The following is a 14562-nucleotide window of genomic DNA, read 5'->3' as shown; positions in this document are numbered from 1 at the left end:
ATCATTAAAAGATTAAGACAATTCAACCCCTTCAATTTTTTCTTAATGTGAAAAGTTTAATAGTTTTCATATGTTTCAGATGCTTTTGATTTTTAAAGAACATTGAATCAAATGTGGTGATACAGAGTTTTTATTTGAATGCATTCTGAAGTCACTTGTGTGCAAATCAAGAATTGATTGGTAAATTAAATTGCCTAAGCCATGCCAGCAGCAGCGGAGCTGGCAATTGCGAAAGCCTGTAATAAAGTGCTGCAGACAAGTTATCTCCTTCCTTTCATCAGTCTGTGCACTGTAGCAGCAGCAAGCATTCAAATTGTACTTGATTTCACCACAGAGCACCCTCAAGTGTGGTTCACAAACTACACTGCCCTTGAACCATCTGGGGTTTGCAGCTTGGAACCTCTTATGCTCTGCAGTTTATAAGATTGTTTTGTTATTGCTGCAGTCGTTGCTACTGTTTGCTTTGTTAGTCACTGCTTTTACTGTTCAGTACCCATCCCTCGATAGCTTTGGTCAGAGCACTTACATAAACTGAAGTCTAGTTGCTATTAGCAATACAGGGGATGCAGACAGCTTCAATTTTTCTCACCTTTGAATTTTCTGACCATCAAACATCATTGCTTCTTTGGGGGGGAAAAATCCAATAGAAACCCAATTAAAAACCCACCTGTTCTGGAAGCTCTACTCCCTGTGCTGCAAAGTTTTTGAACTAATCACAAACACTATAAGAAATGGACCTTTTTTTTTTGTTTGTTTCTTAAATATTTGTCCAAAATGCCCCCTCTTTTTTTTTTTTTTTTTCTTCCCCCCCCCTAAGCAGCTTACAGTATTGCTCAGTGATGCACTTTGCCTTGCAAGAAAGGGGTAGGCGGAGCACTATTTGTAAGCTTGGTATCACCTAGGTCCAGCCTCTTCCCCATGACTCACTGCAGCTCCCGGTTGATGGCATGGCTCATCTCCTCCTACCTACTTCCTTGGTCTCTTCAGATGTTTGTTCAGCTCCCATTTGTCCCTGGAGGCCACTTTACATAGCTATACCTTGTTTCATTCAACTTGCGTCTATTCTGCCCTCTGTTCCTCTCACGTTTCTTGTTTGCTGGACACTTTTACTCCACTCAATATTTACCTAGAGCTAAAAGATACCGTAACACAACGCTTGTTACAGCAGGCGACTGGAGATGATTCCTTCCATACCAGCATCACTGTCTTTTAGATCATTTTTCCAAGCAGCAGACAGGTCAGGCACAGAGTTGTGGGACAACAGAACAGGAACCCCCCTGCCTCGTCTGAGTAGTGCTAATTTGACGGGCTAGCACAGGTGACAGTAGTAGTGGCAATGAAGAGGGATGGACTTCAATATAAGCTACACAAACACACTGTGCCGCCGGCAGCATTAATAAAATTCTCAGAGGTGCGAGTGTAGGTAGATCAGCACGGCTCTGCGCCCCAACCCATCCCTGCTCCAAGGCTATAGTTCCCCTGGGTGCTGTGAATATGTCCTCCTGTGTCCATTGCTCCCGTTGCTACGGTTGACAACCACCAAACTTAAGGCTTAGCGTAGTCTCTGGGGGGAGAGACGTGTGGTTTAGCTGTGCTGCAGTCACACCTTGGATGGCAGTGTGAACAAACCAGATGTGCTGAAAACAGCACTGCAGGGCTGTCCCTGCTGCTGGGACTGCCTGGGAGATGAAAACACCTCGCAAAGCAGAGAAAAATTAGAACCTGCTTTACCTGTTCGAATATACTTTAAGTAGGCATCTCTCTTTTCCTTTGTGTGTTTTTTTTTTTTTCCCCTCCCTCCTTCAAAATGGACCCAACAGTCACCCAGCTAGGTGACTTCTCTACCATAAGCTCTAATGACCTCATACTCATGGCCCTTTCACACCGGCATTTCCCTATGCTCTGTTGCTTCTGAGCTTGCCCTGTGCCGTCTCTTTGCCTGTCTCCTCAGCTGTGGTTTGAAGTCCCAGCATCAGCTAGAGCCTGCAGACACTGCTGAGCAGATGCTGGAGCTGCTGCTTGCACAGCACTGCTGCTGTCCTGTGGCACTGTGCCTCTGTGCAAGGCAGCGGCTCCCAGCGCAGCAGCTGTGGATGTGAGGACAAGACCTAGGGTAAAGTAAACCATGTTTGTTGGTTAACTCCCTGGAAAAAAAAAAAAAAAAAAATCCTTTCCGGGTGTTCAAGTAACTATGGTATAATAAATGTAGATACAGGCTGAGAGAAAGAAAAAGGGCAAGGTGGGGACGGCAGGAAATTGCAGCGTGTTCATTAGCATATGAAGAGGGCTATATTTATACCAAGTGCAAGGAAGGCAGCACGATCTAGTGGGCATTTAGGAAGGTATTCATATTTTCACTAAACTACAGCAGAAGCTTTTCCCTAGGACTGCACGTGCCTCTGACGTTGCTTTTGAAGAGACTGATATTCCGTGTTTACCGCAGATGAACTCAAACATGCTTGAGAAAAGTCCAAGTCTGAAAATTCAAGAGACAACTTGGATCGAGCTGCTGCTGACTTACTACCAGCTGTGTGTGCAAAACTAATCACTTCGCTTTCATATGCTCCGAAACAAGGACTACAATGAAACGAAGATGTTGCCTCACAGGTTCCTTGAGACATGGATCGCTTTTATCAGAGATCCCCGCATGATTAGTGAAGTGTCACTACTGATGCTACCAAAATAAAGTAATCCTCAGTTGGGGAATACCATGGTTACATTGCAAAGTAGAAAGTCAGGCTCCTTACAGGCACTAATTATGTGAGCCTGGCAGGTGATGGTGCCGATGATGTGTCCTGTTTTGTGTACTTTTAGATTCACAGCTCAGCCTATTGTGGATCTCGAAAGCTTAGAACTAAGAATATAGATTTCTAGAGGTTCTGAATTGTCACTGAAATCTTAGGAGTGTATTTTTAAAAAAGAAAAAGCTTTCGCTGAACAATATCTGTCACCTTAACTGGCATTTCCTGTGGAGTGAGATACTCTTCAGTGTAAGAAACACTGAGAATCTGGTCAATACTTGCACACAAAAATATATCTGGAGGTCCCTTATGCCAAAACTTACATTTTCTCTTGAAGGGTTGAACGTTACAACCTGGATTTCAAGCAGAATTAAAGGGAAGCAAAGAAAAAGCCACCCGGAGTTTGTACAGGGGTTGTGGTGGAACTGGTCTTTTGTTAGCACATCTAGCCGCGCCACGGATTCAAACTGACTTAAAGGAGCAGTTTCCAGAGTACTTGCAATTTTGTGTGCCGGCCAGCACAGGTCCGCAAGGCCTCAGACTTGGAAGGCATGTGCTTCTCTTGTGCCCCAAAGGTAGCACACTGCCAACAGTCAAAATAAGATAGCATGGGTATGTTTGTAATTTACTTTACTTCACAAAGATTTTCAGTCCTTGTTTATAGACATGAAAAAGAACCAGATCCAAAAAACTGTATTTAAAAGGTTGTAGTCAGAAGTAATTAATGTGTAAAGTGACTGCATAACCATACACAGCCAACCTACATAAGTACAGATCCTCAAGAGGTTTGTGATGAGTAGTTAGCCTTATTTCCAGCCTAATCTATTGGTACCTTGAGATGGTATAAACACCTTGGACTGTTAAGAATTGCTCACAGTGTGAAGGCTTCGTTGCAGTAACTGATTCTTCTAGTCAAAGTTTTAGCAAAAAAATAGCGTGTTTCCACTTCTGGAGGAAGTCATCCCTGTGTCGGGCTAAATACCGATAACCTCCCACCTCTGCTTCCTACTGCTCCTTCCACCTGTGACGCTGTCAGGGCAAGCCCTGCTGAAAAGGGCAGGATGTGACACTGCGGGTCACAGCGGCTCCTTGGTCTGCAAGGGGAATTATTACTGCCTTACGTGAGATGAATTGCATCTTCCCAGCTAGATTCTGAGAGAAGGAATGCCACACCGAGGGGTGTATCGGTTCTCTGCATCGTTGCGCTACCCTGACTCGGTGAATTCGGGGCTGATTAAAGCGTGGGACATCAGTGGATCAATTTTGTAGGCTCCTGCATTTGCCCCTCTGTCTGAATGGGACTGGCCGCCCATTGGGGGTGCCCTAGAGGCACTGGGCTGGAGAACGTTCAAAGCTCACCCAAAGGCTTCCAGAGCTGCCTTTTTAAAATGTTTGGCCCTGAGGGCTCCCAAAGACTGTCAGTGTGGAGCAGGTCCTCTGAAAAGTGTGATTCTCTGCACCTATTTTTTGTATTTACGAGGCTTTCTTAGCTCGAAGGGCGCTGTAGGGTGTGAAAGTGGATTTCTCTAACCCTGAGGGTTCCCAGCCTGGTTATCCTGTGGGTATCCTCTTCTTCTATTTCTCCAACAAGGCTTTGGTTTGTTTCCATTGTGCTAATTCTGGACCCCCTTCTCCCCCCTCTGTCACAGGAGCCTCATACCCTCTGTGCACCCCACCTCCACAGCTGGCGTAGGCTCACCCTCTGGGTCTCGGGCCAGCACCCTCCCAGCTCATGTGGGATGGCACATCCCCAGCTGGTTGCAAAAAGAGAGTGGGGAAGGAGCTGGGCCCAGGGGATAGGGCGGAACAAATTCAAGTACCATGTGGGAATGGCTTCTCCTGTGATGTTACGCTGGTTTCTACGTGTAACAAAAAGTACCTCTTGGCCTGCCCTTTTCCCTCTTGTTTCTTTCTTCCTTCCCCTGGCTTCAGTCTATCTCTCTTCATGGCCTCTCTGAAGTCATTGTGCTTAAAAGACAAGGTAACCTGTTTTTCCCCTGGGTGCCAGACTTGGATAGTGTTAGGAAAAATCTAATTCTCTCAGGACTGTGGGTTCACCAGGTATTTAAAATATTACTCCAAAATTGATCACCGCTTCCTTAAACTGCTGAGGGTTCTGCCAGTTTGCATCCAAGACGATGACTATAGACAGGGAGCCTAGAAAAGTTCGGGATGGAGCAGCGCAGCTCCTGCTCCGGGTCCTGCCGGAGCTCCCGCAGCCCGCCTCGCTGCTTCGCTCGGGAGCCCTCGTGCTGGCCTCGCACCCGCTTGGGTGATGGGGACCAACATCCATCAGAAGCAACTTTTGTACACAAGAATTGTAAACAGAAAATGTAATTAGCAAACTCCCGACACAGCCTGACCCCTCTCTTGTTGGAGTTAATAGCTAAGCTCGTGGTGCCTTCGGTGGGGCAGTATGGGCTCTTCCATCCGTAGGGTGCTCAAGCAGGACTCAGGCAAAGACTGCTGCACGCCTGACAGCTGCAAAGCTAGGGTGCTAGGGGAAAACGGAGCTTTATGGTTGTTTACTCTCATCCTAACAAATTCTCTTCTTTTCAATACATTCCTGAGCTCGTTCTCCTGGGCTCTGCAGGCCGCTGTGGCAAATGCGACAGGAGCCTGTCTACCAAAAGCGGAGGCCGAGGCATGCTCAGGGAAGTATTACAAGTGTTGTATTGCATTTGTGCACGCATGCTTATCAAGCAAACACGTAAATACGTTTTTGTTTGCACCTTCTGAAAGAGTTCTTCACGACATGAGCGTGCATATACCGTAGGTGATCTTGTTGGGAATTTTTACTAAACACAGGACCAAATACCGAGGTGCTTTCTCAGTCGTTACTCAGGAAAAACTCACAGCTTTAGTGATATAGTGCTTTTATACATGCAAAACCATAATACATTGCACAGCATTTTTCTTTCAGCTCAAAAGTTATTATACTTTCATTGTCATGGGACACTACAAAAAAAATGTACAACAACAGGAGCACTTCCTAAATAAATTCCATTAGAAAGTTTTGGACATGCATCTTCAAGTCCACTGTAAGAGACTTCACCTCCTCCTCAAAGGAAAACAAGATTTTGTATCCAGCCCAGAATTCATTAAGCACTCGGTCAAATCTCTTTCACATTTGTCACTTCTTCCCCAGTTATTTCCAGAATTTTAGAACTTTTCTGCATTTCTAATAACTCAGGATAGCCATTCCAAACTCAATCTAAAAAGTTGTGCTTGGACAATAGTTGTCACTGGGTTCGGAGAAGGAATTTGGGCTTGTCCAATGAAACCAAATAAGAGTCTGGCCAGTGTTTCAGGTTGTTTAAATAAAATCCATAAAGCATCTAAAGAGTAGTAAAAAGTTCAGCTTTTACCTGTCACTTTGATAATACCTGGGGATTTTACTAATAGAGAGGATTTGATACCTTTTAAAATTTATTTTTCAAAAAGGCTAGAATGCTTTCTTCTTTCTTTTTCTTTCTTAACAACATACACAAAAGCAATATCCCCCAAAGCAGACTTGCACTCGGACATGAGATGGAAAACTTATGTTTATAAGAGCCATCTCCTTTTGCTTAAAGCAGAGAGATGTGCTGTGAAACCGGTACAGTATGACAACATTTTAAACACAGAGGAGACAAGATTTATCTGGCTGGTATACAATATAAAACAAAAATCGAACACCAATGTTACAGCATTATATTGAAACAAACCACAGTAATTAGATGCTTTGAAGTCAAGCCTATATTTTCTTCAGCTTTTTCATGAATTATTGATCCACTTTCCTCATTAAATGGAATGGCAGGCTCTTGCAGTAAATGGACAAGTGACTACAACATTTATATAATCAAATATCCTCTGCATCTGGCAATAAAACATGCTTGGGTGTAAAACATCCTTTCTGAATTGACATCCCTGCAAAACCGATTTACTAGAATAACCACATTCCTTTTCTTTTGTCTCTAAAACACAGCTTCACTTGCATCATCGTGCAATCTGGTATTTTACACTGACCGTATTAAGCGAAATATTTTCCAAGAGCCTGTATCGTCCATTGTGCAACAGAACATTTCTTCTCTGTAATGAGATGTAAATAAACTGTCTCACTTACCTTATTTTCTCCATCTCTGCCGCAGAGGCCTACAAGAAATCAAATAATAGGAGCAAGTGAATGAAAGAAAACATTCACTCTGCAGATTTATGCATAGTTAAGGCTTTCCAAATGGTTTTCGACAAGAGTCTACAAAGCGACGGCAAGCGAACCCCACATCTGCATTAGCCGAAAATAACGTTGACAGATGAACTGGGGAATAATGCAGCACGCTGCAGGAGCACTGTATACCCACGAGCCATGGGCAACAGAATGACTCAGTTGTAGCGCTGAGGCAGAAAATGGGGAGGGAAAAAGAGAAGGGAGAAAAAAAAAAAAAAAAAAAAAAAGGCAAGCAGCAGCAAGTAACAGGTTACTGTGCCTCCCGGGTGCCGGAGGAAAAGTTGAAATGCGGTGCTCCCCTCTGCACGGTGGGCACGGCACGGCAGCAGCGGGGCTCTGCTGGCGGGGAAGCGACAGTGACTTCATCACACGTGAGTTTCGAGTTCAATTCATCATCTTTCACGCAGCCCGACAGATGGAAGGGACACAAGCTTGCCTCCTTAGTGGGAGTTTCAAGTAATCAAATTTACTTTCCGAAAGTAATATGCTATCTTGACAATTAGCATCTCAGTCCATGGAGGCTTTTCGTTAACCCTTTCGCTGCTACTTACCCGGGCTGTAGCTTACAACTCCGGTAACTCCTCCGGTCCTGCCGCTGCTGCCGGGCTCCATTAACCCTTACGCAGCGGCTCGGAACTCCTATAGCCCTCAGTCTTTACATCCCGTAGGTGGTCGTTTCATTAATCTGTCTGGTTTCTTTTTACCCTACAGATGCTGTAAATCCCTACTTATCTATAGCGCGGAGACTCATTAATCTCTCTGGCACGACTTATACCAAAAGCAGAGCCTTGTTAACCCGTTCGTTTCTTTCCATCATTATCTCGCACGGATCCTTAATAGCTGCTTCCATTTCATTTTATCACATCGCTGGCACAGAATCTCATCAATCCTCCCAGTCCCGCTTTATTGTAACTAAGGAATGAGCACTCGGAGCAATCCTGCAATCGCTAGAGCCAGATAAATCCCAGCATCACAGGATCTCTTATTTATACTGAAGGCATTGCCCATTAATCATGAACGCTTTAAACCTTATTGATTAATGGCTAACAATCATATTTGAGTATGAAATAAATTAAAGATTAAAAATAGGGAAATGTAAATTTAATCAGTTAACCAGCAGGAAATTTGTCAAACTGCCTAATAAAACATCCCAAATGACAAATTGTTGGTTCTTCACTGGGTCACTCATCTTCCCTTCTCCTCATTTACTTTTGATTTGCCCATTAGGTAAGTTGTCAGTCAGGCTGGTGTTTGCATGATAATTTCTGACGATATACATTAAGGATTTTAGGCATTCACCATAACTTGGTACGCAAGAAGCCAGCTGCAGGAAAAGCCCTCCTCAACTTCCCAGTAATGTAATACGCGCATACGTGGTCCCTGCACGTCTGTCGGGAGCACAGAGTTGCCCATGGTAAACCCCAGATTTTGAGATTAAAAATCTAACCTAGAGACCTATAATCGCTTTCTCTAATTTATTCTACCCATTGAATCCATGTGCATTCTGTAGCACGTGGGAAATAATTTAAACATTGATCACCAGAAGATGAACCACAGGGGCTTTCTCCCTGGGCATGGGAAGCTACTGGCAGCCTCATGGGCTCGCCAGTTCGGTTTTCTGTAGATGAACTCTCAAAAGCTGCACTAATCATCATATTCCTGTCATTTTGGCCAGGTTGGACATAGTTTTCTCCAGGGCCGCTCACTACTGCTTTGCCTTGAACTGCAGGAGTCACCCATGAAAGAGAGAGTACTTTGAATATCTGATTTCAGTGCTTCTGTTATGGCAATATCTAGCGACGTAAGGGGAAGCTGCCTGGCCTTGCTTTTGCCTGGCGCTTTGAATATTGCTGTACTCACGGCGTTGGAGTGGGGGTTGGTTTGTGTGATTAAGGCGCGGGATGGAGAAGAGGAGCTGTAGGCTGGCTTTCTGGCTATACTCATCTGTGAATGCAGGTGAGTCATTGGCTGCCAATCCCGACAGGAAATTAGTAGGGAAAAAAAGCACAGCAAGTGCCCGACACCAAAACAAACCAGAAAACTAAACTGAGCTGCAATTACTTCCATCTGAACTATTCACCTTTTTTTTTTTTTTTTTTCCTCCAATGTTAGGGCTTTTTTTTACCTCCTCATAGTAAAAGCTGCTTGTTCCGTGGAACATGGCCAATTTTCCTTTGGACCATTGGGGATATTCTCCTCTGCCTTTCCCTGATAGCCTGTGCAGCAAAGAGAGGGCTCCTCTCTGATGCGGGAGCAATGGGTTCAGCTCAGTCCTCCTCGAGGAGGATGCTCTGACTCAGGTCAGAGCCCTTTCTGGACTGAGGCACTACAACACTTCGTTACTTCTTTTGATGGGGATACACTTTCAGTAAATAAATAGGAGCAGACGAAAGGACTGGAGTCTAGGTGTTTTTCAGGGGAATGTCCTAGCTTTAGGCCTAGAGAGTCAAATGAGCATATAGGAACTTGAGATGGTGAAAACAAAAATAAATGCATCTGTAGAAATGTAGCTTTCATCCAAAGCATTTCATTTTTTTCTGATAATCGTGTTCCTAAGGGAAGGTCCTTTTTTTGCCCTTTTCTTTTTTGTCCTTTCTTTTTCTTCTTCTTTTCCTTCTTCTTCTTCCTTTTTTATTTTTTTCTTCATTTTTTTTCCTCCCAAAAAAGCCTTAGCAACTCAAAATTATTTTGGAAGTCTGTGGTTTTCTGAAACAGCTCAGTTTTCACAAGGTGACAGTTTTACTAAGGCAAAATTGCTGTTTCCTAGCCAGATCCCTGCCACTGATATCACCTGTGGAAGTTTAGAGGTTCTATCATCCTCCCACTGCTTTCTGTGAAGGCTCCAATCTGAAATATCCTACCAAATTGATTTTAAAATATATTCTAAACAGCTCTGAATTGGCCACTTTTAGGACCAATCTTGTCCTGAAGTCTTGTGGGACCAATTTCAAGCAGAAAAACTGAAGTAAATGTTAGTATGAGAATGTCCTTTATGGTATGTCATTTATAAGTTGCTGCTTGATAGTGGGTTGATTTATTTCAAGTGCTTCTTGATGCCTGAACTGAGCAGTATGACTGAAGCTGTGTGATTATTTTTTTTTATAAAATATTTTAATTAAGATCGGTAATTGCCTTTAATTACAGAAAAATCAGATGTGATTTAAATACACTCTCTTTTTCCAACAATATCAATGGAGTGACACTAAATTTATTTCATCAGCCTAAAAATATCAATTTTTGTGTTTAACAAAAAGGTTGGCCTCGGTAATTCCATATCCTGCATTTCCATATCCAGTCTCCTACTTAATATACTGAGACTGGTTTGGGACTGATTTTCCTTCATACAGAAGTACTTGGTGTGGCAACTTTGCCTGGAAGCGCTGTCGGGCAATGTCTAAGAGTACTGGCAGCAACTTGACTTGTTTCCAAGTATTTGAAGACAGCGAGTATAAAACAGAACAACTGACAAGACTCTCCTTTTCTGAAAGTGCCAAGCATTTGAAAGTCCATTTTGGAGCAGGTTTTAAATAGGAAAATCAGTTGTCTTTTTTTTTTTTTTTTTTTAAACCACCTCCCTCCTCCCTGCATATTCTAGATTGCAAGTTGATATTCTTTAAGAAAAAAAGTAATTTGCTGGCTTGAATGAAAGCGGGGATGCTGTTAATGGAAGCTCCAGGAAATTTTCCTGTGGCTTTTTTTCCCCTTTAGAATATGGTTACTGTTTCAGACAGCATGACAACTTCTCAGCTGTTTTCAAGTCAGCAGAGCAAATGAAAAATACTCTGATCTCCCCTAATTTTTATGTCCCAATCTTTGATTAATGAGTCAAACAACTTCAGGGCAATGGCAGAACATTCTCAGTCATTGACATACATAAAGCTTAATATAACGATAAAGCTTAATATAAATGTATAATGATAAAGCTTAATATAATGTTTGATTTTGTTGTTGTTGTTATATGATTGGTGTATATAGTGTTGATTATTGAACCAAAACCATTTTAAGTAAAATAAAAAGTCACGTTGTTAGTCTGCCTGTCATTCTATTAAATTAACCTGGTGACTTTATTGGTAAAATAATGTGGTTTTGGTTTATCTTCTTTATTGTATTATCACTTTCTGAAGGACAAGCAATCATGAGATTTTAGATCTTCCAGATGTCTAATGAATTTTCCTTCCCCTAAGATCCTGAGGTCAAATTTCATCCTTCTGCATCTTCCCAATATATGGGTGAAAAAGGGGGAATACCCTGAAGGGTATTTTTTTTTCCCTTATTATCTTTTTTCGTTTTCTTGGAAAGAGATGTTTCATTTTAGACAGAGGGACAGGACCCAGAGTATGGCTCGGTGCTCACTGGTCTTCCCGTTGGGTTCAGTGGATTTTGGATTGGTATGTTGGCTAGTTGCTACCAAATGCATAAGAAAAGAAAGGGTAGCAGGAAATTACTGCCACTTGTTTAGTCTGACTGTTATTACTCTGACTTGTTTAGTATTATAGGACTTGCTTTTATTTCTGTGGTGAGGAGAGCTGTAAATGAGAGTTCACTCACAACTAATGTCTTCTGGACTTCTGGCACATTTGTAAACTGCTACATGTTTTCAGTCACAACTATTTCACTTCAGCATTCCTTTTGTGCTCGTGGTTGTACTAAAGTTTTATTGATAGGAACCTCTGTGGCTATTTTCTTTTTTTTTTTTCCTATAGGGTACAAGAGTACAAGATTTGATTTAATAAAATTTACAGACTACATAATTTGATAGGATCAATCTTTAATTAGACTCTTAATCAATTTTTAGAGATTTATTTGTATAGTCTTCAAGCACCACTCAACTGATGCCTGAAGAAAGACTAAAATTTAATCTATAGAAACTTTAGTAGAGCTGGAGGAAGTGTCTGGCTGCATTTTATTTGTCTTCATGTATTGAATACATGTAATTGATATTTATAAAAGAAGGAGAATCTTTCTGTTAAAATTTTTCCCTGAAATTGACAAGGAGATACAAAGAAAATTGAATCCATATCTCCACGGTTGCCACTGCAATAGATATTTTGTTCAGAAAGCACCTCATCCAAGCATACTTCCACACCATAGACCATAAAACACCTCCAATATTCTCAGACCATCTAAAGACAATTCATATGTAAAAGGTGACGACGCTTAACACTGAGGGAAGAAGGCAGAAGAGGTCAAGACTAACATCCTACATCCCTGCAACACTGGGAAACTTATTGGGAGCATTGGACATTTTACCTGGAAAGAGGAACATCACACATGCTAGAAAGAATAGGAAGGTTTCATTAAGCTGGGGGGGTTTTGCACATCTGACCAGAGGAAAAGTATCTGTCAATGAGTTTAGACATAAGTAACCATGAGTAAGACATACCAAATCTCTCCATGCCACCAAGAGCAGAATTGCACCTTCCCAGCACCCCTTTCCTATCTGGGACCAACTTCTGATGCTCCCTAGGGTGAAAGAAGAAATCCTCCACAGCAAAATTAGGTGATAAATAGAAGCTCAGATGTTTGGGACTAACTGCACACACCAAAGACATGGCATAAATGGACCCAACTGAGTGTAGAAATAGATAAATTGTCTTCCTAATTCTTAGAGCAGATGGCTAAGTTTAACACACCAAATCTTCACACCATACCTGAATGTGTATCTCCAGAACACCACTACTCTGTCATGCAGTGTCCATAAGGCTGCTGGGCTTCATCTTGAAAGAGTTAGATTTAACCCCCCCGGCCCCGTGTGTTCCCAAACACTACTAAACTGATTGAATTCAGAGGGTGATTCCAACCATGTTAAATTGTGTATGACCAGTTTATCTCTGTTTGATCTTGTAGAAATTTTATGTTTAAAGCTTATTACTCCCACCCTGTTTTTAAATTCCCATATGCATTTATGAAGAACTGTCTTATTTAAGACAGAAAACAAGACATTATTCTTTGACTGCTCTCAGAAGATTATGCTCCTTTCCCTCAGTCATTTCAGTATCCCTTCTCTGGATCTATTCCAAATTAACTTAAATCCGATTTGAAAGTGGGTGATCAGAACTGTATATCATGTACAAAACACCTTGGCAGTACCTTGTATAATAATATGAACGCTTCAGTGACTCTAAAGAAAATGTATCTGCAGTGCCTCTCAGCCTTGTCTCAGATTTCCCGTGGTTCTGTCAGACTGGAGGCTCGTAGCTGTTTCACAGTCTAACAGTACACCTAGAGCTCCATTTCTCTGCTGCCTCCAACCAACGAGCCCCACTCCCTGAAGGCTTTATGTGGATGCCTTTGTGTTAAATGTCATCCTGTTTCCATTATTCTGCTAACCAACAAAACAGTTCTTATTTGAGCTTCCTAGTTGTTGTCATTACCTCCAAAATCCTTTATCATTTAGGCAAGCCTGTTTTTTGACTCAAAGTCCCCAACAAATATTTGTAACAAGATGTGTCCGAAAAATTCTTCCAGACTTCCAATGACCTCTTCCCAACCCAACGGACTTCCTTTTTAACATGCTACCTTTTTTGAAAATACAATTTTCATTCAGGTTAATAATCTTGAATTACTCTCCATTATATAAGTTTTAGACAGTAATTCTCAGCTGAGCACTTTATGAACTGCTTCATGCAAATCGCAATAGATCAGGACATGTTCCTTGAGTATGAAATTAGTCCTCTTAACCAAAAGTTACATTTGCTAAAACTGTTGTGTTTTATGCCACTTCTCTGCATCCTTGATTGCTCATCTTGCTTGACCAGGAAGCCTTCGCTCGGCTTCATGTTACATTTTCTCTTTACCAGTTAGGATATAACTTTTGAACCAATGCACACAGTGAAAAGCTTTGCTTCTGACCTTGCCACTTCATGTGTCAATGGATCAGGATCTTGGGCTGGGGATTACCACAGGATTCCTGATATCACCAGGGTCAATGGGCTCAGTTTGCTCCTGCCTTAATTATGGTGGTTTCTCTTAAACCTTCCCCATTCTTAATCAGATATCCTAGAATTATTCCCATGTTCACTATCATTCTCACTGAAAGATGAGGCAAAGCATCCCTTTAATAATTGGACAACATCTAAGTTATGCTGAACTTCCGTCTGACCTTCAGCATACACTAGGTCTTCCTTCTTTTTTTCTTTTTCTGTCTGTATGGTTGGAGACGTCTTCAGCACTAGTCTTGTAAAAATCCTTAGTAAAGGTCGAACTTCACTGCAATTTTGTCTGAAAGAGACTGGGGAATAACCCCAACAGAAATAAGATAAAAAGAAATCTCGGACGCTTTTCTCACGATAGGCCTTTAAGTCCTCCGTGGCATATACTGCATGTGTGAACATGTATCAAATATCCACAAATTAAATTGAAACTGTAACCTACAGGCTTCTCTTTTGCATGCTTGGGAAAGCATAGTATTCTCAAGCTGTTTTATTTCCGAATATTTCAAGATCTTTGTTTTGCTTCCTTAGTTTCATTTTCACTCTGTAAAGTCTCGGAGCCAGATTCCCAACAGGGGTGAATTAGCAGAGCTCCAGTGAAGTCAAGCCTTGCTGATTTATACCACTAGAGGGTCTGCTCTTAAATGGCTGTTTCGGTGAGTCAAGCTGATTTCTGTCATAC

At 42.0% G+C, this 14562-nt stretch overlaps 1 protein-coding gene across 3 annotated transcripts in view; it reads right to left on the bottom strand.

Moving 5' to 3' along the window:
• Positions 1–14562, bottom strand: part of BEGAIN (brain enriched guanylate kinase associated) — a gene marked incomplete at both ends in the record, with an annotated part of 165288 nt that overhangs the window by 111235 nt on the left and 39491 nt on the right. For all 3 annotated transcript variants that reach the window (XM_082484763.1, XM_082484764.1, XM_082484762.1), the window contains one exon: positions 6847–6875. In XM_082484763.1, coding sequence (XP_082340889.1) covers positions 6847–6875 — 29 coding nt within the window. The remainder of the gene's footprint in view (positions 1–6846; positions 6876–14562) is intronic.

The sequence above is a fragment of the Vanellus vanellus genome (genome assembly GCF_965231255.1).
Source record: "Vanellus vanellus genome assembly, chromosome: 6".
NCBI classification, from domain to species: Eukaryota; Metazoa; Chordata; class Aves; order Charadriiformes; family Charadriidae; genus Vanellus; species Vanellus vanellus.
This window is presented reverse-complemented; position numbering and strand designations above follow the sequence as displayed.